This window comes from Lycorma delicatula, chromosome 6 (assembly GCF_047948215.1).
Source record: "Lycorma delicatula isolate Av1 chromosome 6, ASM4794821v1, whole genome shotgun sequence".
NCBI classification, from domain to species: Eukaryota; Metazoa; Arthropoda; class Insecta; order Hemiptera; family Fulgoridae; genus Lycorma; species Lycorma delicatula.
In genome coordinates, this window is record NC_134460.1 from 58,485,633 (window position 1) to 58,509,724 (window position 24,092).

At 27.0% G+C, this 24,092-nt stretch overlaps 2 protein-coding genes across 3 annotated transcripts in view; one reads left to right on the forward strand and one right to left on the reverse strand.

Annotated features, from left to right (window-relative positions):
• The window catches only part of LOC142327096 (uncharacterized), a 58,515-nt gene that overhangs the window by 12,581 nt on the left and 21,842 nt on the right, over nucleotides 1-24,092 (reverse strand). For both annotated transcript variants that reach the window (XM_075369946.1, XM_075369945.1), the window contains exons 4-6: nucleotides 23,462-23,637; nucleotides 20,219-20,429; nucleotides 18,389-18,532 (exon numbers count right to left, since the gene is read on the reverse strand). In XM_075369946.1, coding sequence (XP_075226061.1) covers nucleotides 18,389-18,532; nucleotides 20,219-20,429; nucleotides 23,462-23,637 — 531 coding nt within the window. The remainder of the gene's footprint in view (nucleotides 1-18,388; nucleotides 18,533-20,218; nucleotides 20,430-23,461; nucleotides 23,638-24,092) is intronic.
• On the forward strand, nucleotides 1,463-15,785 carry LOC142326630 (U-scoloptoxin(11)-Ssd2a-like). Its single transcript, XM_075369223.1, has 4 exons — nucleotides 1,463-1,638; nucleotides 5,420-5,608; nucleotides 14,104-14,319; nucleotides 15,496-15,785. The coding sequence occupies exons 1-4, from the start codon at nucleotides 1,513-1,515 to the stop codon at nucleotides 15,694-15,696; spliced, it is 732 nt and encodes a 243-aa protein (XP_075225338.1). The 5' UTR covers nucleotides 1,463-1,512; the 3' UTR covers nucleotides 15,697-15,785.

Consider the following 24,092-nt stretch of genomic DNA (forward strand, 5'->3'; position numbering starts at 1 on the left):
ATATAAAATACAATTTAATTTATTTACTGATGCTGTGTAGCAGCAAGGGTTTCCTAATTTGAATTAAAATATAATTCATTTATAAAGGGATTATAAGAAACTTTCTCTACAGAATGGAAAAAAATAGCTATTGAAATTGGCAAAGAATTTGATGAAGAATAAACCTTGATCGTGTATATATAAAAAAACATCCTCCACAAATATGGATTGAATTGACCATTTCCTCATTTTTGAACTCTATTAAAAATATTTTTGTATGATTTGTTAATCCAATTAAAGGTTATGAAAATTTGTATGAATTTATAAAACACCTCAAATGACACAATTTTCAGTTATTTAAACAAAAAATTAATTTTTGTTAACATTTAACATTTACAAATTTTACCCTCTACAACCATGATAAAAGTTGAAATATTGCCATAAAAGCTTGACACTGCCATCATTACTATTCAAAAAGCTAAGACAGTAAAATTAAAAAAAATCATAGAAATCATATTTTGGGAGAAGTAATTAGGCTCTGATTTTTGGATAAGTGACTCTGATAATATTTAACTTAGACAAATAATTAAGCAATGTTTATCTATATGATGAAACAAAACAAAAATATGATAAATTTACACAATTTAAATTTTGAATTAAGGTTTGCCTTAATTAAAGTTTAAAACAGATTTTACAGTGGTATTAATTCCAATACTTATGATATTACTGATAATTAAAAAAAAAAACAAGCAGGAGTAAACTTTCATAACCCTAATCACCTTTGAGGAATGGCAAATTGCTATCTGATTTGTTAAAGATAAAAGAAAAAATCAATCCAAGATACATATGATCACATTAAATGTCATGCTTACGTTAAATTAATCCTAACATATCAAGGCAACTAGATCACACACAAAATATTTTTAAGTTAAGTTTTAATGTCAAAATATTGACATTTCTTTTATTGTTTAATATACTACAACTGAAAACCTATAAACATTCATTGGAGTGGTATTAAATTTTATTTTTTTTCTTGTTTATTTCCAATAAGCCAGATCTTTGTAAGACAAAGAATGAACAGCTCTACTTTATATGAGATAAAAAAACTGCTGCTTATTTCACTAAAAAAAAGAATATCAAGTAATAGAGAGAAACAATCAATAAAAAGAAATTAAGTTTCATTGCAAAATATTATGTTACTGGTTTAATTTTATTCTGGTTTAAACCAAATAAATATGCTAAATTTATTTTCACAGAAATAACAAATAAGTAAGTTTTTACTTAAAACACAATAAATATAGTATTGTAAAAACAGTATGTTTATGTTAACTTTTTTAAAACAAATAATGTTATACAAACAAACAAGACAGAATTTAGACAGTATAATAGACAACTGATTCAGTGAGTGAAAGACTAAGTTCTGACTACTTCCTCTCCACTGCAAAAAAAAAGACAGAGAATTGAAGTGTAAAAATAGATATGTCAGTGCTACACTACATACACATTCACTCTGTTTCAAACATCAGTAGTTTCATGCTGAAAGTAGAAATGAAATCAAGTCACTTATGGTTTTATTTATCATTTTTTTGCATAAAATATATCAATGTAACTTCTGCATCGGCACATTATCTAGACAATGACTTCCACTTCTTAAATCAGGTAATTATTTATACTTAAATATAAGCAAATTTTACATATATCAGCACATATATTTACAATATCATTCATAATAATTTAAAATTTACAATTACTCTTTTTTATAACAAAACAATTTTCACAAGTTTTAGCTATAAGAGAGGTATATTTTAAAATTAATTCAAACTATCAATAGTTATAGTTGAACATGTGCGTAGTGTCTTAGTATTTGATTTAAAAAAAATTAAAAATGGACAAACAAGTAATAGTTTCAGGTGAATTAGAATCTCCCTCACGTAATTTATACAGTATCCGAAGGACTACACTATATAAAAGAAAATTTTTATATTTAAACAGATTACATAAAATTATGGGACTTAGAGCCCTCCCTCTTCTATAATAGTTCAAAAATTGCCAAGTGCTTAGAGTTTATTTAAATGTAAGTATTATTTAGATATTTTAATTTATTAAATTCATAAATTTTTCCTATTAATTTATATTTTTAATATTAATTTTGTTATTTCTCCTATATTTTCTCTATGCAAATAGGCCTTCAAGGATCACACAAATTTCATTTCATGTAGTTGCTTTCTTTTTCTTCCAGAAGTTCATTATTTTGGACTGTAACACCTCTTTCTTCAGTCCATTTTCCTCTGTTGAGTTTATTCTATTTTACATATATAAGCTTTCTTTATTGGCAGTTTCACACACATGTGCTCGCACAATTTTAGTTATTATTCTTAAAATTTAGTTTATAATTTTTTTAAATTAAAAAATGACCTATTCATTATGAAATAAATAAAATTATTTCTTTAGCATTATACATCAGCCAGTGGTTGAAATTGAATAGATTAGCCACTTGTTTTTTAGATAAAAATTTAATAAAATTAAATTATTTTTAAATACAGTTGCTAAATTTTCAATTTGTGTCAACTATATTTTACTTATATTTTAAGATTAAAAAGTTTTTCCTTTAACTGGTTAAAACTCTTCTCTCCTATGCTTACATAATTACTCAAGTCCATATACTTACTGATCAATTAGCAGTCATGGGGTAAAATTTTAAGCTAGTGTATAAACTATAGGTAGTGTTAATATTTTAATGAAAAAAAAAAAAAAAAATTATATATATATATATTTGTTAAATCCATAAAATTTTCTGTAAATTCATTTTTTTTAAATAAGAATTTTGAAAGTAAAAAAAGAAACAATGCTATGAAAAAATTAACTTTTTTCATCAATTTTGTTATATCCTATTTTACTAAATAAGAAAAAAATACTTTTATAAACATATATCATATGGAAAATTATTCATTAGTAATTATTTTTGTTTGACTATGTTGTACGTGATGAATATTCTTGACAAATTAAATATTTTTTCTATAAATTAGTATTTTTTATTATATTATGAATTACACATGTAATTAATTTGCATTACATTACAAATATTATATACAGAGCTATGTTTTACCAGAGGATAAATCATTATCTACTTTTTTTTCAAGAGAACAAATTTTTTTTCTCTTAGGTGTCAAGGAAAATTCTAAAATACAGTTCTGCATTACACATACATCTACAGAAAAAAAAAAATTATAAATCTAATTGCAATTTAATTTTTTTTTCTAGCAGGAATATAAGGAACTTAAATTAATTTTTATTAAAATTATAATATATTAAAGTACAATAAATATAAGAATTTAACAGTTCAAAGAATTTCTTATTATGATGTAAGATGCCTGTACTACAATAACATAGAAATATTCTAGACATAAGTGAATATAATAGCAAGTCTTTACCTAACAAATGAAAAAAAAATTCTTAAAATAATGTAGGGCTAAAAATATGAAAAGCATATCGCAGAAGAAACTAAATTAAAAAAATCTACACTCATTTACTACATTGCATTTGGTTACTACACAGTCCACAAATAGCAGTAACAAACACATTTAAAAATTCTTAGAATCAACTATCATTAAAAAGGTTAATGACCATTAAATGGACAATGATAATTATAATAATCATCATAATCATATATAATAATGGCAACAGCAAATAATTAAACAAAAGATTCTTTGTTTTTATTAAGAAAAGAGAAAATACAGTATCCATTTTTATTTCAATAAATAAAAGTTTTGTTATTACACAGTTATTTCTGGGTAAACCAGACATTATTAAAAACGTAATACAATTAATAAAACATCTGTTTTGAAGCATCATTGTTATTAAAAAACTGAAGTGCAATCATAAATGAAAAATATTCTGTCAATTTTGATAGTACAGGATAAATTAAAGAACACAGCAGTGAACTCTCAACCAATTAACCTTATTTTTAATTTTTGAAAACATTATGGTCTATTTTAAGATAAAAATAGATTAGTTAAATATTTTTATGCTGTAAATTATTTCTACATTTTCTTAATCTTTGCAAAAGAATGCAAAAAGACCTTTTTATAATTAAATTTTAAAATGTTATGTGACAATCAATTTGTGTTTGAATGATCAAAAATACTTGAGAAAATTTTTAATTTTTTTGTGAAAATTCAATAAAAATAAAAATTTAGTTTACCCCTGCCCAAATTTTGAATTATCAGTTTTTCAGTTAATATTTACTGATATGTTGAGGTAAAAAGAAACAAAAAACCATGTCACTTCAAATAAACTTGAATTAAAAATAAAAGAAAAAATTTTGCAAACTATTTTCTGGCAAAAGAAGTTATCTTTTTTTTTAGATGACAGTGAAACAATTTATCATACAATTGTAACTACAGTAAAATTATATAATAATACACAAGTTCATAAAAAATATAGTACTGTTAGGACTAGCGGTGAAATTTAATAAATACCAGTAATGAAATCGATAACATCTATTATGTTAATCTAGAAAAAATGTAATGTCAAAAAAAAATTGTTAAAAATTATTTTCAGATAGTACCACCTACTTGGTAATCTTAAGAGCTAGATTGACATATTGTTACAGAACATTCCTTTCACTGCTCTCAGTAGCATGAGAAGTATACATTTGTATAACCAAAACATTAGCGAGGATCATTGAATGATCTTCTGCCAAGTTGCCAAAAACAAGAAGATTTTTGGATTAGGCTTAGGAAATTAGCTTATACATTAAAAATTATTTTTTCAAGTTGTACCAAATACGTATATGGATTTTTTTTTTTAATTTTAACCAAATGCAATGATTTAAGTAACAACTAAATTACATTGATGGTCAAACATTAATTACAAATATTCCAGTTCAGTAAAATTAATCCAAAGAATGATTTATGAACATCTCTGGCTAACTACTATGGCATTTTGGGGTTTCTGAAAGAAAGTATGATCCAAATGACCAAAAGCAATTTGGGGAGTAACTATAAATAGATGTTGACCCATTCATGTATAAAGCTTCCCTTATGTCCCCCTAAGAACAATGATGATTTTGGTATAGACAGGACTGAATTGAGAACAACCCAATTATTTACATTCTGTCTGACAGGTTTGCTTTAATGAGTACTGAGGAAAAAAAGGCCTTATCCATTCAGCCACAAGGGCTCTTTAATGAGTCTATCAAAAAGGAACCATTAGAAATATGTAGGCAAAATGTAAATAGGGTAAGTAAATATTATTTAGTAACAACTGTTTCTGACAGCACATCATAATAATGATAAAAAATATATGCAAAGCAATATTTATTGTAAATATCTATGTTAAGTTGTACTGCAATTCATCAATTTGTGAATAATCAGAAACAGGGTAACAAAAATGTGAACCGGTGTAATCTTTAATATTAATATCATTTTAAAATTAACAGACAGTGAACGATGAAATTTTACCTACATGTTCACCAAATGCTGTGTGCAGTGTCATACATAAGAGATTTTGGTCAACACCAATTGTAAGAACATTTTGTAAGTGTAAGGGAGCAGAAGACTGCATTCAAAGGTGGCATCATCACCCTGATTCAAAGACAATGCAACTTGACAGCCGGTCTCAGCTTAAGGTAAATATTGCAATTTTTGATATCTTTGATTTTTCTAAAAAAAGAACAGGGTATATACTACATATGAGAAAAAATTACTGATAGACAAACACATTTTAAAATACACACATTTTATTGTAACTATTTAATTGCAAGGAGTTTTAACATTTTACAAATTAGCACGTAAGACTGCAGTCATGTGTATTTTTTCCTGATCTGTACTTATAATCTGTTGAACCAGTGAACATAAGCAACACCCCCCTCACCTCGGTCCAATAGGATTAGAATATGTATGACATGTATATGAGCTGTAGCCTTGTACAGACTCAGTAGCTATTCCAGAGATGTGTGGTTAATTGAATCCCAAAGTATACCGATATCCAATGTCTAGTATTCAAATCCATATTAAAGCAACTAACTTTTACTAGGATTTGAACCTCAGAACCTTCAACTTGAAAATAAACTGTAAACTGATTTGCAGTGACAAGTTAACCAGTAGACCAGTCTGATAAGCTATGTGTACTAATTGGATTAATTTTATAAAAATATTCCTAAACGTTTTTAAAAGTGCCTGCAAATTTTCAAACCTAATTAAAATTTTTGTTGCTACCAGATTTAAGTTCATAAAATGTTGATTTAAGATCATATTTTATTTTTATAAAACCTAAAATAAAATACTCTTTTTAATAGTTGAAATATTATTTCGAAACAAAAATGAAATTGGCTACAAATCATACTTTGAAATTCTACTTTATTATTTCTTTAATTTAAAACAAAATTTTTTATTAGTTTAATTTCAACAGAATTAAAAATTTTCAGGATTGTATTTCAGCTCTCACTGTTTACCTATCATTTATTATAAAATGAAAAAACACAATCAACTACAATAAAAACTAAGTAAAAAAAAAGGAAAAAAAGAAAAACTTTAGCAGACACTACTCCCAATCAGTAATTAAATAACTTTTATTGTATGAATTTATACAAATAAAATTATTTTGAAAAATCATTTATCTACTTATAAATTTGCTGCTACTAAAGAATCTAAATTATTGCTAATGTATTTATAAAATTGATTAATTGTAGTGCTTTCTTTTTAATTATAAATTATAAACAGAATTGCTAATAAATTATTATGAGAAAGCAAAGCAGTTTTGTTTTCTGAAACATAGGACATCACTGTTTTACCGCACTGTCACCAATGATTTTCCCCTGTATACTACATAAAGTTCATGATGAATTTCAGCAGCTAATAAGTTTTTTGCATGAAGGAAATGATGATGGAATGTACTACACAGTTGGTGAGATTTTCTATGACAGTTTATTTCCAAACAGCTTTTTATATATGTATATATTTAAATAACAGCCTCCTGAGTGTCTCAGGAGGAGTTTCCTAAATTTGAGGGATGATTCCGGATATTAGAGAAAACAAAAAGGTGTACGAGTAAAAACGCCCCCTCCCCTCACTTCATTTTCCATCAGTTCACAATTGTGAATAAAAATTTGTTTTCACATAATTTAAATATTTTAATGAAATTCGGTGTACATTTTATCTAACATATACAAAATAAATAATTTGAAAATGTAATTTTACAATAATTTGTTACTATTAATATATAATATAGTATACTATACTCTATGGCATGTAATATTAATAGTTCTATAAGAACTCAACAAAAAAAATCAGTAATTATTACCTTGGCCCAGAAAATTCAGTAAAACTAACCAGCAATAAATATATTAGAGATCAGCATAAAATAAAATTTTTATTACTTTTGTGTTTTAGATAACTTGCATACAAGAATTAAGTTATATTTGAATGTCCTGTGTAGGCCAACAATTTTTAAATTGCATTTTCAAAATAACTTTTGTTTATCTGGATATATTTCCTGAGGATGTTTTTGCATAAGCTCCTTCCAGTCAATGTGCTCCATTTCCATTTTAAACCGTTGAAAATCATATCAATCTTTTCCTTTAATTCTTCCAGCATTGCTGACAGCTCTACTTACAGCAATATTTTATCCAACATTACTGATAAGAATATGTCCTGTCATCCAAACATAGCCAAAGAAAGAAATCTAGTGGCGTGAGGTCTAGTGATCAAGCAGTTCAGGTCATGGTCCTCATCTTTCAATCCACAGCCTTGAAACAAACCATCAAGTCAGCTAGCTGTACACCTCATCTGATGCATGAGGTCCAGCACCATCAAGCTAAAACCATAGGTTAAGCCTGGTTTCCAACAGAACATGTTCAATAATGGGTAAGTAATTCTTTATCCAAAAAAATGTTGATAAGCCTCAGCTGTCAACCTATTTTCCAAATATTTAGATACAATAAATTTTCCTTCTAATATTCCTGACTATAGATTTATACAAAATTATATATAAAATTATTTTTTGTCACAATATGAGCATTTCAAATAAAAGTGAAATTTACACTGTTTATCCTCTCTCTGATGAATAATCAGTATTATATATTCGTTTTACAATTGCAAAAATGTGAACCGTTCAGATGATCTTGATGCTTTAGATTTTTAATTTTTTACAAGTGGTAAAGAATAAAACTAATTGTAATTAGAAAATATTCTCATAAGTAGGTTTTATTAATTTTCAGTTCTGCTAATATTCTTCTAACATTGGTATTACTTTCAACTAAATTAAGCACATTATCATGTCCACTTTAAAGGTTTTTCTTTTTGAATGGGTCTTTGGCAAAGAATATGTTTCTCCTAAGACCCTGAAATATTTTTGAAAAATATTTTTCTCTTGCTAGAAACCTGCATTGGTATTCAATCACAGAAGATCTTGAATTTGCATTTATTTATTTTACATCATTATTGAATAACACTTTATACGCAGAAATAACACTAGTCAAAACACAATATATTTGTATCTTAACATGTTACACAACTTTTCTCACTGTAATTTGGGTGCTGATTTCAAATTTGCTATTGGTAAATTGTGTTAGCATGTAAAGGTTTTACATAAATCGTAAGTTTGTAAACTTTTTGTACAATACTCATTTTGATCAAGTGCTGGTTACAAATAAAAATAGTTTTAATGTTTTTACTTTCAAACAATATGCTTACATGCTTAATAAAGAAAAAAATAATAAATATATACACCATATCATGAGAAATAGACATGTACAAACATGTCTGTATGATGAAATTATACCTGTTATTGCCTACTACAGAGTTTAAAATCTTATTCAATTTAACTTCACTTGTCTACACTGTGTGTTGTGTATCACAGAGTTATTAGTGTTTTGCTATATTTTAATCAACTCTTTATAATAAAAAAGTGATTTTTCTCATTTTTATTTGCTACAACATGGTTTCAGCAAAAGTTCATGGATGTTCAAATCATCCAGACAATTTTTGTTACATCTGTGGTAAATTTATGTCGAAATCCCCCCAAAAAAGATTAATTTTGAATTGATAAAAACAGCTTATAAATTTTATTTTGATTGTGCACTCGGGAATCAAGATAAAATATGGGCACCTCATGTTATTTGCTGTTATCATGCTCAGTAACTGTAACTGAATGGTTGAAGGGGAAATGATGAGCCATGCCATTTGCTGTACTGATGGTTTGGCAAGAACTAAGAACCACTTCTAAAGTTAGCATGAAAGCAGTTTTATTGCATAATGGTAACAAACAGCCATCCATTTCATTAGCTCATACAGTTGACATGAAAAAAAGGTATGAAACTATAACACCAATACTAGAAGCAATAAAATACAAACAGCATATGTGGTAAGTTTGCAGTGATCTGAAAGTTGCTGTGTTACGTCTTGGTTTATAAGGTGGGTTTACGCAATATTGTTGTTTTCTTTGTCTTTGGGATAATCTTGATATAAAAAGTCATTACCAAGTAAAGAAATGGCCATTGGGCAGAACTTTGTGGCTGGTGAAAAAAAATGTAAAGCATTTATTATTGAGTGATAAAATCTACCTCATATTACAAATCATATAAAATCATATCAAAATCATATTACTTCATATAAAACTTGGACTCATGAAAAATTTTGTAAAGGCACTAGACAAAGATGGACCAGAATTTTATCATTTAAAAATAAGTTTTCCTAAAATGAGTGATGGTAAGCTCAAGGAGGGTATATTTATCAGTCCACAGATCAAAAAACTACTCAATAACTAAACTTTTGATGATAAACATAGCGAATTTGAACTAGCTGCATAGAAGTCCAAAGACATTGGTGGTTTTTAGGCAACAGAAAATATGGAAACTACGTTTTTTTGGTTAATAAGCTGTTTGGAAACTACAAACGTTTAGGATGTCATTAAAAATCCATTTTCTACGTTACCATCTAGACTTTTTTCCTGAAAATTTGGGTTCTGTCAGTAATGAGCAAAAAGAACATTTCCAACAGGAATTCTGACCATGGCACATCGGTACCAAGGAAAATGGGATCCTGGAATGACGGGTGTCTATTATTGGTTTTTGTTTAGAGAAAATGATGGTGAAAGTGAAAAAGTTTGTTAACATATTTTAAAAATATAAGACAATTCCAGAGATTTAGGGAAACTGTTATTTTACAATTGTAGTAATGTATTTCAATTTATCTGCATTTGAATAAATAAAAATTTATTGACTGAAACAATTTTAAATGAACACATATAAATAATAATTTAAAAAAATTGATTTCACAGTCATTATACATTTAATGGTAAATAAATCATATGTATCTAGTGAATGTGATGTATTACACAAATTCTGATAACAGTTTTGAATTCAGCAGCCGAAAATTAGTTAAAATAATCTTGTACAATTCGAGGTACAAAAAAAATTTTTTTTTGACTAGTGTATTAAATTTACATGGCAGGAGTCACAAAAATTACAATAGGTACACACAAAAATTGTGATTGCATACTGTTTACTGGTGAAATAGGTGATGTTTGCACATAATTGAAAAATTAAATTAAAAAAAAAACATCTGCAAGACCACAGACAGCAAAAGTATATAGTAAATTATTTTATAGTGCTTAATTCACTTAACACATAACTCAACAATACTAGACTGAACAGATTAATCATATTATTAAAAATAAAGACCAATAATAAAACAGTTGCTTTATAAAAACATATTTTTTCAATCTACAATTAATTATTAATAATGTAAATCATTATTACTTATTTTTATTATGGATGTAGTGAAATTAGACAAATTTTTCAAATTGCATTTTTTTTTTGCGTGTACTGTATACCCGCTTAACGGTTTTTGCCAAAACTTAACTTTCATTACAATTTTCTAAAAAATAATATCATTTGGATCATAATAAAATGCTTAACTTTTAACCTAATTAAAATGTAATTTGATGGAAGTAATATTTATGGAGCTGTTAATGATTAAAAAATTTAACCAGTTACCATTTTAATATTTTAAAACCTATTTATTTTGTACATTTATTTATTTACTTCGGTAAATATTCACCAAATTTCATTAAATTATCTCAATCCATTCATAAAATGTAAATTATTGTTTAAAAGATGATTGGCAGACAGAAAATGAAGCGAGATGGACCATATGTCCACATAAAGTTTTTTGTTATTTTTATGTCTTGAACAGTCCCTTATGTTTGGCAAACTCCTAGGGCACACTTTATAGGTAAACAAACATATATAAAAAATTATTTTAAAAACTTGTTTTCTAATATATTTAAGAAAATTTCTGTGGTTTTTATTATTTAAACTCTTTTCCTGATAGAACTATGTTTTAAAAAAATTATTTTCTCAGTCTCTCAACAAAATAATTTTTTTTAACATTGTTTTAACAACAATTACGCTACACACATAGACTCATAATTTTAATTAACACAGGGATAAAAGAAAAAATGTGAAGGAAAGTTCTATTAAAATTGCTGTTTCAAGGTCTGCACTGTCTGCACTTAAGTGAAGCAATTGTACACTCTTCTCTAACAGTGATTGAGACTGCCAAAGTTTTAATGGAAATTTCATAACTATTATTCCATCTTGTTCATTAATTGAAATTTATTTTTTCTACTAAAATTATGACAGTGAATATGGCATGTTCAGTTCAATGTTTATAGTATACTTCGTAATAGATTTTAAAATGTATTTTATTAATTGAGTACGAATATTGTTGGGCAACACAAAGATGATGACAATAAAGGCAAAAATAAAAATGATACACAGATTCTTAGCAATTTGAAAATAGTATTGTGACATAGAAGTAATATTTAAAAGCAAATATGTTCAACATTTTCATATTTTACTGTAAACGTTTATTTATTATCTGTGAAAATTACAGAATTTTTTAAGAAATATTAATTAAACATGGATAAAAATTTTTACATATTAGTCTTAAATGTCATTTATCTGCATTCCAGCAATATAGAAAATTAAAAATGAAGTTGGTAAAGGTAGAAATATTTGGATATGATTGAATAGAAAATCTGCCTAATTTGAAACATAATAAATCTATTAAATATACAGCTTAGCATGTGTTACGTTAGGAAAAAGCAATTAAAAAATAAACACATCAACTGAATGGCTATCCAAACAGCTAAAGGAAACATATATTTGATTGAAAGAAGTTCTTCATTCTTTTCTCAATCTACTTCTAGTTCTACTTGTCTTAAACTGATTTACTTTCACATTAAATTCAAAACATTATTTTGTAAAAATTTCATTTTTTTATACTCTCTCTCTCTCTATATATATATAGGGGAAAATAATGTAAAATATATTTATGAATAATTTAAAATTATGACCTTTTGAAACCACAAACTGAACCAAATTTTATAATTATAATTTTAAAAACTTGAAACTTTTTACAGTTGCCCTTGTGATCATAATCAGTGAGTGGTGCTGCTGTTCTCATTATGTCACTTGATGCCATTGCTAGTGGGATTTTATAATTAGACAAAAATATATTTATAATGTAGGCCATAAATAGCCAAAATAACCTGCTCACAAACTTGCTTAATACATGGGCAGCATTATTAGAAAAGACAAAAGTAAAAATACAAAAACATGCATAAAAATCATACAACAAAAAAATAATAAATAAAATAAACCACAACATATTCTATAGTGTAATACTAACATCACTTGACATAACGCATACTAAGATTATAAACTAATATTCAATAACAAAAACTCTCCATTCGTAAAAAAAATTCAAATACAAGTACCATAAGTATACATCAGAAATAATAGATACTGAATACTATTACAAGACAAAGTTGGTTTAATCTTCCAAAACAAATATTACATAACCTGGTGGTTACCAACAGAATAGAATCTTTAAATCCCTTATTCCCAGTGCCTCAGCGGACTTTTTGTGATATATAGAATTAACATGCTCACAAAATTGTATACCATCTTACTGTAACAAATCAACACATGACAATGTTCAGTGTTAATTATAATATTAATCATTTACACAAAAAAAAACAAACTGAAATTTACAGCTTAATATGGACAAAATAAATAAACAAATTTTCTTGACCTCACCATTGCAAAAATACATTTTCCAAATTTACAGAAGACCAAAAATGACACTCGTTCATAATACCTCAACAATCAATTTTGTGCAAATTATCTGCTTTCATAAGTAATATCAAATCTATCCCAAGTATAATTTACAGAATACTCTATAAACACATCACCTGGAAGCTAAATAGAAGATAATCTCTACCATTATGTCTTCTGTCTTAGTCTACACAATAAACACCTAAAACTCAAAAATATGTATAACAACATGCTTATTAATACAACCTGCATGCTTATAAACAACATTTAAAAAAAAACTGGATATTACATATCCTTCTGATAAAGAAAAACAAAAAATTATTCCACACATCAACATTGGAAAATCATCAAACACTATACTCCTAGAACACAAACTGAACTGCTCTGACTACATAATGTACAACATTGGTCAAACAGGACACATCTTCAAAGTTACAATGAATATTTGAAAGTACACTACAATTAACAAGTAAACATTCACCAACTATCTTATAGGTACAAATCACAAATCTACTTGCATAAAAAAATAATGTATAATCAACACATACACAAAAACAAACAACAATACAGAAAAACCAAAGACAATTCTAATACAACACACTTTTCAACAACAATCTAAATATTTTCATTACAAAAAAAAAAATACCACTGTCAGTTTTAACAATGTCAGCAATGCCAAGACAACAGCAACACTGAACACAGTTGCAAGGTGACTGAAAACATTCAGAAGTTATTAAAAACATAATTATAAAATTTTGTTTGGTTTGTTGTTTTGAAATCTAATAAAAATATTAAATAATTTTCATTATGATTATGGATAAAACCACAGCAAAATTCATAAATATACAGCCATAATTATATTTTTCAAAATGAAGTAACATTTCGTTAAGCTGCTTTATTGTTATTGTCAAGCATTGGTATTATTTGTTGTAGACTATTACAAAGACATTAATTTAAAAATTGTAGATCCATAAAATAATATTATTCATAATTCTGTGCAGTTCTGCAACCACATCACAGATCTACCAACATGTACAGTAGGCAAACAAGCAATTAAAGTTCAAACAAAAACAAATGAAGAAACATCTAAACAAGAAGTATCAGCTGTTGTCAATTGCAACTGTCAATGGCCAATACATTGGACACTACAACGACACAGTTACAAGAACTACTCAAATGGAACATCAATTTCTAATGATGCTTACACATGTGCTTCTGTAAGTATATTCAAAATTACTGGACTGGAAGATGTGTGTAGATCAGATTATTACCATACTAAAACATGTATAATCATGTTTAACAGAATTAGCTAAAAGGTACATTTTTAGCAAATAAAATAAAACAATTTAATTTACACATGTCTAAAATAAGAATATCACTGATTAAGTGTGTTAATGACTTTTTAAGTTCTAAATAGTCTTTAAAAAAAATTCAACCATAAAGATAATTTTCTTGTATGATATTTGTTAAAATGCAATTTTTGTAATTAAAAACTTTTAATTTACTTAAAGCAAGTTGGTATATTAGTCTGAATGTACAAAAATTCTCTAATAAGAACAGTTCTGAGTATAGGCTACTTATAAGCAATGATCATTAAAAATCCATTTGTTCTTACAACTATTATTTTCTTGTAAAATTATATACCTAACAGATTTATTTACAAGCAATATAATTAGCACATTCTTCCAGAATCACATGGTTCATGTGATGAACAGCCTCTGTGCAAGATCACTAAACCTACAAGACTGAAGATATTGCTTTGGTTTAATTATGAGATCAGGTGTATTGTTGGGTTCTACTTTACTATCGATCTAGATTATTTTTAAGGTTGTACATAACACATTTTCATAGCTTTTATTAGTTTATCAAGCTAAACAGTTTTTACAGCAATTTTTTGTTTCCTTTCTAATAATAAACTAATTACTTTTATGTACTTTTTTGTTTCACATAATTTTGTGATTTATCATAATTTTAAGTAACAAATATAAAGAAAATTATTAACATTTGTGTAAAGGTTTTAATGCAGCTGTACACTTGGCAGTCGACATAAAGATATAAGTCGATATAAATTTTTTTTTTTTAAAACTATACAATAATATAATGAATAATAATTTATTTATTATTTCATTTATTATAATTTTATAATAAATGTAAAATAAGCATTAAATTTTTTTTTGTCAAAATACAATCAATCAGTTCGGGTAATTAATAAGCAGTGAAGGATTAATAAAAAAAAAATCTACTGTTTTACACTATCTAATACTGTTTAATTAAAATTGTTACAGAATCTTTATGTTTTAAAAGTATATATTTATAGTTTAAATCATTAATTATTTCAGTTAATTACTTTATTACAAAAAGTAATAAATATTTTACTTTTACATTTTATACAGCTGAAGAAATGCAAGACAAATGAATTTTGTGGAAATATAAGGGCCGATACATTTTCAGCATACTATCAATGCAGTTGTCCAGTAGGAACACTCTGCTTAACTAAAAATAGAAGAATAAAGGATTATGCCTCAGAACTTCTGTATGAAGGCCATATATATCGTGCAACTTGTCGACCATTCAAACTTAAATCTAAGGGATGATTTTTTCAAATTAATTTTTTACTTATGTTACATTAAAATTAGTTATGTAAATTTAACTTTCATTTGTGACTAATTAAACTAATATCAAACTAAAACACTTTATTTTATTTTACCCAATTTAATTACAAAAAAAGCCCATCTAAGTTTTTACGGGTTAACAGTAATTTAGTCCTAAATTCAAGCCATAATTGTCATGGTCAGAGATACTGTTCACTAGTAAAAGATAGTAATTACTAAATTTTACTGTCGACTTGAAATTGCAACATTTTATGAAAAAAGTAATATTATCTAAGTTGATAACAGAAAAATCATACATTGCAGTTAAGCTTTAATAAATTGTATAAATAACTCAAGACTTTTGTTTGTTTAGTTCTAATTACATACCCAGGTCTGGCAATTCTCGGATATAATAAGCTGGTCCAATTGGAGACATCTAAGCATATATTTTATGCCTAAGACTTTTTAATATTCTTAACAAGATTTCCTTAATATAAAAAATTGAAAAAAATTACTAAACAATTTTTTAGTGCAATTTCAGACACTTCCACTAAATATGGCTGAAAGACTGACTTATAAAAACAACAAAAACAAAAAAAAACATGAAATATTTCAAATTGAAAACAATGAAGTTTAGTATCATAACAGATCAAATAGAGAAGTGATTAAATTTTCTGTAAATGGCAAATTCAGTAAAAAATGCTGTGTAGAGCCAAAGAAAAATGGTCACCAGAAAAAACACAAACTAAAAAAATATTTTTATTTTATTTTTTAAGTGTCAACATACTGTTAATATTACACATTAGAATGCATTTTATTTTTGATAATAGTTTATAATATAGTAATATAGTTTATAACAGTTCATAGTTTAGTTTTTAATAATAGTTTTATTTTTTAATAATTTTGAAGAGGAGTCATTTTTTGATTACCAATACACTCAGCTATTAGCACATAAAATTTTAATTTACAAACTAAAGAAGAAACTAATGAAGGAGGTATCTAAATGCATGTAATTCTTGAAGAATAAAGAATTTATATAAAAAATATAAAAGCATCTTCTTATGTTTACTGCTTAAAATGGATTGATTTGATTCGAGTTAAAAAATATTTTAGTGCTATTCATAAATATATTTCACAAAAACATAAATGACAAGCACAATGTATATGGTAGCTTATATAACAATCATAAAAAATCAGTTATCTGTTTAAGATTGTCAGATATTTAATAAAAAAATTGAAATTACAAGTTCCATTATAGAAGAGTGCAAAATTAAAGCTGTAGCCTATGAATTTTGCTTTCCAACCTGTAAAATAATTTTTAAAGGACAAGTTTGAAAACAAGATAATGATCCAAGGGCAAAGAAAAGTGATGTAAAGATAAAGACTCTGTTTTAACGTAATTTTTATTAAATGTCCTGCCAGTTTAACCTACCTTCTCAGTATTGGTGAAATGAAATTAGCAACAAAGTTTACATGCTTTATTGCTTACTTTATTAAAAACAATTTAGTTTATAAGGATTGTATTTTCTATTCTTAGTCTTTCACTCATTGATCCTGAAGTGCTTATTACAGTATTACTAGCCTACCACTATTTTCTCTTTGTAAATTACAAACAACTATTATATAATTTTTTTTTATTTTAATTTTACAACTAAACTTAATTTTATTTCAATTCACTACCTCAAATTGGCAATATTTTACACTATTGTACTCTCAGTACTTTGTTTAGTATCTATTTTGTATTCTTTATTTATGCTTCAGTGCAACAATATGCTATCACTTTTTTTATGGATAAACTGGGTATAATAAAAATGAATTTGGATCATCATTGTGTGATGATTTCATTAATTAAAAAACTTTAGAGCCATTAGAAAAAAAATTCAAATTGATGAAGAAAATTTGCGATCAATTTTGGAATTACACACACAGTTAAAGATTGGAAAAATATAAACAAAAAATACTAGCCTACACTATTCTAGTATCTTTAGAAATTCTTTAAATTTATGTTGTATGCTAAAGAACACTGATTTGGAGATATTTGAAAATGTACATTAGTTTACGACAAAAAAAATTATTGACATTAATCTTCAATATTTTTTTAAATTTAATCATGAAAAAAGGATAAAAAACCAAACATACAAACATCAATTTAAGTTTTCTTTATCTAATAACATTGTTAGTCCCACTTAAAATGGTTATTTACTTTTGTTACTAAAAAAAGAGAACATTAGGAGTAGGTGAAGTTATGCAATAAACAAATTACATTAAAAAAAAAAAAAATTAATCTTTTTGGGGTAATTTGTTAAATAGTATGAAAAACCTGTAAATCAGTGAATTGTGAAAAATGTATGAAGTGTTCATAAATGCACAAACACACACACATACACGCACGTGCCCGATTAAAATACCTGACAATTTCTGGTCTCCGTCAAAAACAGCAAGTAATATTAGAACAAAATAATTATGCCATTTCTTTTGTTTAAAAACTGGACAGAATATATTGCACACACAGTCAATCAATTCTTGAGGTTATGGCGGTACCTTACCAATCTGAAGTTGATAAATTTAATCAACAGACTGGTTGTATAAAATCATAAAAGCTAATAAAATCTCTTTTATAACTTTATGAAAATTAATATAAATTTTGTTTGCACTTGATGAAATATATACAAATAAATAAAAACCAATTTTATACCTGTGATGACTGAGTAGCTATACCACGTATAAGAGGAATAAGTTCTTCCTGAAACCTATCAGGCCAAAGAATCCTTGTGACAAGCCCAAAATGCAATGCTTCACTAGCAGTAAGTTTGCGGCAGCCAAAGAGGAGCTCACTTGTCTGGAAAAATATAATTTAAAATATATTATGATAAAAACTTTAAAAGTAACATATTAAAACTTTAAAAAGTAAAAAAAATCTAGCACAGCAAAAAAACTTAAATCCCATGAAAACTGTATAGTAGTTTCAAATAGCAGATTAGTTGAAACTACTAAGAACTTTAGTAATAAAATCTTATAAAACTAATGATAAAATTAGTTGATAGATGTCAGATGATAAAAATAATAGAAGGCCTGCGGCTTAATCAGGAAGATACCTGTCATCATTATATCACTTTGGCTTAGATATGAAATATAATCCCCAAATTAACTTAAGTAATGGAAAGGGAAGTGCTGAGGGTAAGGATGATTAATCCAAAGAGGGCTTATAATTATTTGCAAAAAGAATAATTTTGTAATTTTTTTAACATGGGTAACATGGATTTCACATATGCACATACATATGAATGTATATATACAGTGGATCTGAAAAGTAACTGAACACCTATATAATCGTGATTAATGTTGAGGGAGTGCAAACCAGTGAGGTTGGTGACCTTGAGACAAGAATGAGACAATAGTTTTCAATACTGATAAAGCACAGTTCTATTTATCAGGGTTTATGCAAACATAGGACTTAAATTTATGGTCTGTCGACAACCCACATAACATACATGAAATTCCTCTTTACGACCAAAGGATTGGAGGAATTGTAATATCCAGAAGAGTAGTTGGCCCAATATTCTTTGCAGTTCTTTAATTTTTTGGAATTCATTATGTATTTGTCAGCTTTGAACAATGAGACTGTGTCCTTTTGTGTGCACTCAGAATGGTGTTCAAGAAATATTCAGTATTCTACTGAATATTTCTTGTTGTATATGTCTCCATGAGCATGATTAGAACCCAGACAGTGAAAGACCAGTTTTCCATTAAGATTTCTAGGTAAACTGGTTCCTAATTGACATGGTGTAAGAACACTAATTGAGAAATTTAGAAGGATGTTTAGGTAAAAGACTATGAGCCTAATTCTAGGTAGATAAACAACACTTGAAGAAAAACAGCAAGACACATTAGCTGCTATGCAACATGTCCCAACACATTCAAGCAATAGTCAGTCCAACCGAAAAATATCGGTGTTACAACAGCACATAAAGCAGTTTGTAAGAAGTTCAGTCTCATCCTACATAAAGTTAAAGTGGTTCAAAAGTCATTGGCCACAGACTGTGGAAAACTAATTTAATACTGTGAATGGTTTCAACAATTTCTACCAGATAAATCTGATGATATTTTGGACTTTTTATACTGATAAAGCACGGTTTCATTTATCAGGATGTATGCATGCACAGGACTCATATTTATGGTCTACCAACAACCCAAATGATTAAAACCCATATAAATTCCTCTTCAAAACTAGAACATTGGGGTACAAATTGCATATACAGAAGATAGTTTGCCCAATATTCTTTACAAAAAAATAAATTCAGCTCGTTATTGTGAAATCATTCACCAGTTTATGGGAGAGCTAACAGAGGATGAATTAATAATGCTTTGATTCAACAAGAAGGCACGACCAAGCATATAATCAGGCAGTCCATCAAGTTATTACAAGAGGTTTATTGAAATTGAATAATTTTTAAAGGCTTCTGGCCATTTCATTTTCTGGATGAATATGTTGTATATGATACAAAAACAATCAATGTTCACTTACCACAGCATTTCCCAACATTTGTGGAAGAGTTAATGTAGCAGCACCTTCTGGTATTTGACCAAGTCGTGCATACGGTGTATGGAATGTAGCTTTATCGCTTGCAAACACCATGTCAAAAAATGGTAACATAGTAACACCCAACCCCACGGCAGCTCCATGAACACCAGCTATTAGTGGTTTGTTGAATGTTGCCAGGCTTTTTATGAAATTTCTATAAAACAAGAAAATATTATTATTAAACAGATATAATAATTATAAAATAGAAATAATTAACAAAACAAAATTACAAAACTCTGTTAGTAAATGTATATGTGTAGGTAAAATAATCAATCTAACATAATGACAGAAAGATAGTTTCTATTTATTTGATGTCATTTAAACAGTCTGATGCACTTTACTTAGTAGAAAATGTAACTCCTCTTCCTATACAAAAAAAATTAATTAGTTTAGTCAATGGTATGGAAGCATGATGTTAAATTTATGTATTATAGTATTATTAGATATATATTTAATAATTGTTTTATTACATTAATTAATATCAAGCTACTTCTTGATTCTTAATTAAATCCTTTACGGCTTTATCAAATTCAAATAATAATAAATGTTTCTAATAAATTGGATGATGTTAACTGATGTGACACTATTTTTGCACTGTTTTTTACACATTTTTTTTAATGGACAGTACACATACTAATTCTTGTTATTGTTCTTATTGTTGTTGATCACCGACCGTTGTGGCTCAGCTGGTCCCAGACACGTTATAAACACACAGAACGGAACAGAAAACTCATTGCCACAAAGCATTTCACAATCTCATCCATAAATCCCCATTCTTTATGGGGTTCTTTTCCCTATTTAGCCCTTTATCAAATAATAGCCGTCTCTCATTTGGACTTCTGATTATATTATTATGGTTTCGCTTCCACAAAACCCTCTTCTCTCTCAATACTGTATTTGAAAACATCACAGAGTGAGTCTTACTTTCAGCCAGTTTTGTTTTCTCCTTCTTTCTATTAATTAAATTTATTGTAAGTTGATACTGTTTATTGCCTTTGTCATCATTTGGGTTTTTGTACTTCTGTATCCTTCAATTCTAATACTTATTAGTTATCCAAGGTTATCTACCAACAGTTACCTTTCAACTAAATCAAGACTTCTTTTTTAAAATTTGCATACTGATTTTATATTGAATATACTTGTTGCATCTAACTTCTAGAACTGAAGTTATGGTTTGTTCCAACTTTTATTTTCACGTTATTATCTTTTAGTCCTATCTATGTATCCATCCCATCTATTCGTTCCTAAGTTTATACTTTAGTTTCTTAAACTTCAGTTTCATTTGTATATATTTCTATTCTTTACTTTTATAATCTATTAGTTGTAAGTTTTTTCCTGAAAGATGTTGAAAAATGTATATTGCAGTTTAATAATAAAATAGTTCAATGGCTGTAATTTGCAATAGAAAATTAGTATTTCTTTGGTTGAGCAATTTTTAGTGTTAGAATGGTCATAATAATTCTTTTTCTTTCAGATTTTCCTAGAATCCAGATAAAACATAAAGTTATCATTTAAATTCCTTCTTTGTTTATAAATTGTCCTAAATATTTCAAAGTTGCTAATCTCTGTAGTATAGTGGTAGTATTGCAGTCTTTCACCCAGAGGTCCTGGGTTTGAATCCTGGTCAGGCATGGCATTTTTCCAATGCTAAAAATTTCCATATCTCATACACAAGCTTCAAGCTTATGTGACGATATCATCAAACAAAAAAAAAATTAATTTTCCCATCGTTTTCTTAAGCTTATCACATTATGTTTTTTAACATAGTACAGGGAAATTTTCTGTCTTCACATCATTTCATGATGGGCTCTCAATAATTTTCAAAGAAAATAATTTTACTTCTAGTCAGATGGAAAATGTCCTGCGTAGAATATTCACTTCTATTGTGCCTAATCCTTGAACCAACAACTATCAATTTTGAGATGTTCTAGCCACGTCAACTAATCAGATTTGCTATATTACATTGTAGTATTTAACTTTAATCACAAAGATCACATTATTAGTTCATAGGATAGTTTCATACAATATTGGCTATACTTTATACATAATGCAACAGTTTTTATTATTTTCCTTGATCTGATTTCTTTGTGAAAAAGATGGTATATGATCCACTTATAGTATTAATTAAGTTAGATTGTAAATTGTGTAGTACATGCTAGTTTAGCTTCACAGCATGCATTTAAAAAATATTTTTATTATTTAAACATATTTAACTCATAAACATACATTTTAAAATAGTCTAATATTAATGTTTTTTTTCAAACTAATCTACATAATTTTTTATTTGCAGTAAGCAATATTACTAATCATGTCTACACAATGAATGTTTTTATATAAATTATACAAAACCTTTTAACAGTGCCAGTCAACAATTTTTAAAAGCAATCAACCAATAATTGGGTATTAAGAATTAAAACTACAAGTGAAACAAATAAAATAAGCATCACAATATTCATTATCTTTTTTCATGTTTTGTAGTTATTTTGATATTATGACACACCAAAATTAAAAACATAATTATGTGTGAATTCTTTATTGCTGTGAGAAAGTTCTGAAAATGCCTGACCAGTTAAAGAAAAAAATATAGTTGCTCGATCAAAGGCTATAGTTACTAGATTTAACACCATATAGTTCAACATTAAAAATTTTACCTTTAAAATAATAGGAAATTTTTAAAAATTGACAAACCTGTGCTTTTGGTTGTTCAAGAAATTGAAGAATTAACATCAGAAGATCAGTAAGTTCAACCTCTATACATCTCCTTTTGAGATTTCTTAGTGGAGGCCTATGATCTGAAAGGAACATTACGTAAAATTTCAATTTTTTGGGACCATGGGTTCAGGAGATACTGTGATGAATGAGAGAATGTGTGAGTGGTAGATGGTATTTTACTTTTACATGGAATTGCCATGAAAAGTTAAGAAAACGGTAGACAATAAAAACCAGTATATCTACATTAATACTCAATACCATTAAAATCAAAAATCAGTCAAGATATCATAAAAAATATACACAAACCAAAAAAGGGGATAGAAAAGAAAAAAAAACCACAGTACTGCACACACATTTTAGAGAGATTTTATGGAAAATTAATTAAATACTTTTGATATCTACATGATGTAGGATTAAAAGAGATACAATTTTAGAGCTTTTCTATCCTTAGTGAAATTTAAAATTAGAACTTACTTCATAGCAAGCAAAAGTTCTACAGCAGCAGTTTTTCTTTTTTCTGGGGTAGGATGAATTAATGAAGGAAGATCAATGCCATGACAGAATGCACTACCAGTTGAAGTGAACAGTACTACTCTACACGTATCATCTTTTCGCAGACAATTCAACGCACTAGTCATCTCTTTAAATACCTATAAAAAGACAATAATAACATTGTGATGAAAACTGTTCATGAAGTACAGAATACAATATCATTTGTATATCTTAATAGCTTAAAAAAAAAAAAAAAAACAATAAATATCACCCCATCCAACATGATGAAGCACAATATATTGTGCCATAAATGGACTCATCTTCTTAGTTTTATCTACATAAGTTAATTAGGTTTTAGTGCAAGATATAGATTAAAAAACATTAGAGCAAACCCAAAAGTAAGTTAAGATTTTTAACATGTGTTCCTTAATACAGAAGAAAACAGTGGCAATAAAAAGAATAAAATTTGATAGGAACATATAATCCATAGCTTTGCAGTAGTTAGCTGCTCATGATTTTCATGTATAATTGACATAAAGTGACTATTTCAAATACTTTTCTTTTAATTGACATTTCTTCATTTTATAAATGAAGCAAAAAGCAACATTAAAAA

Excerpts from the sequence above, each read along its gene's own strand:
- LOC142326630 (XM_075369223.1), top strand. The coding sequence starts at position 1,513 with ATGCTGAAAGTAGAAATGAAATCAAGTCACTTATGGTTTTATTTATCA. Across the intron at positions 5,609-14,103 it reads ACAGCCGGTCTCAGCTTAAG|TTCTGCAACCACATCACAGA; the intron begins GTAAATATTGCA and ends AATTCTGTGCAG. Across the intron at positions 14,320-15,495 it reads ATGCTTACACATGTGCTTCT|CTGAAGAAATGCAAGACAAA; the intron begins GTAAGTATATTC and ends CATTTTATACAG.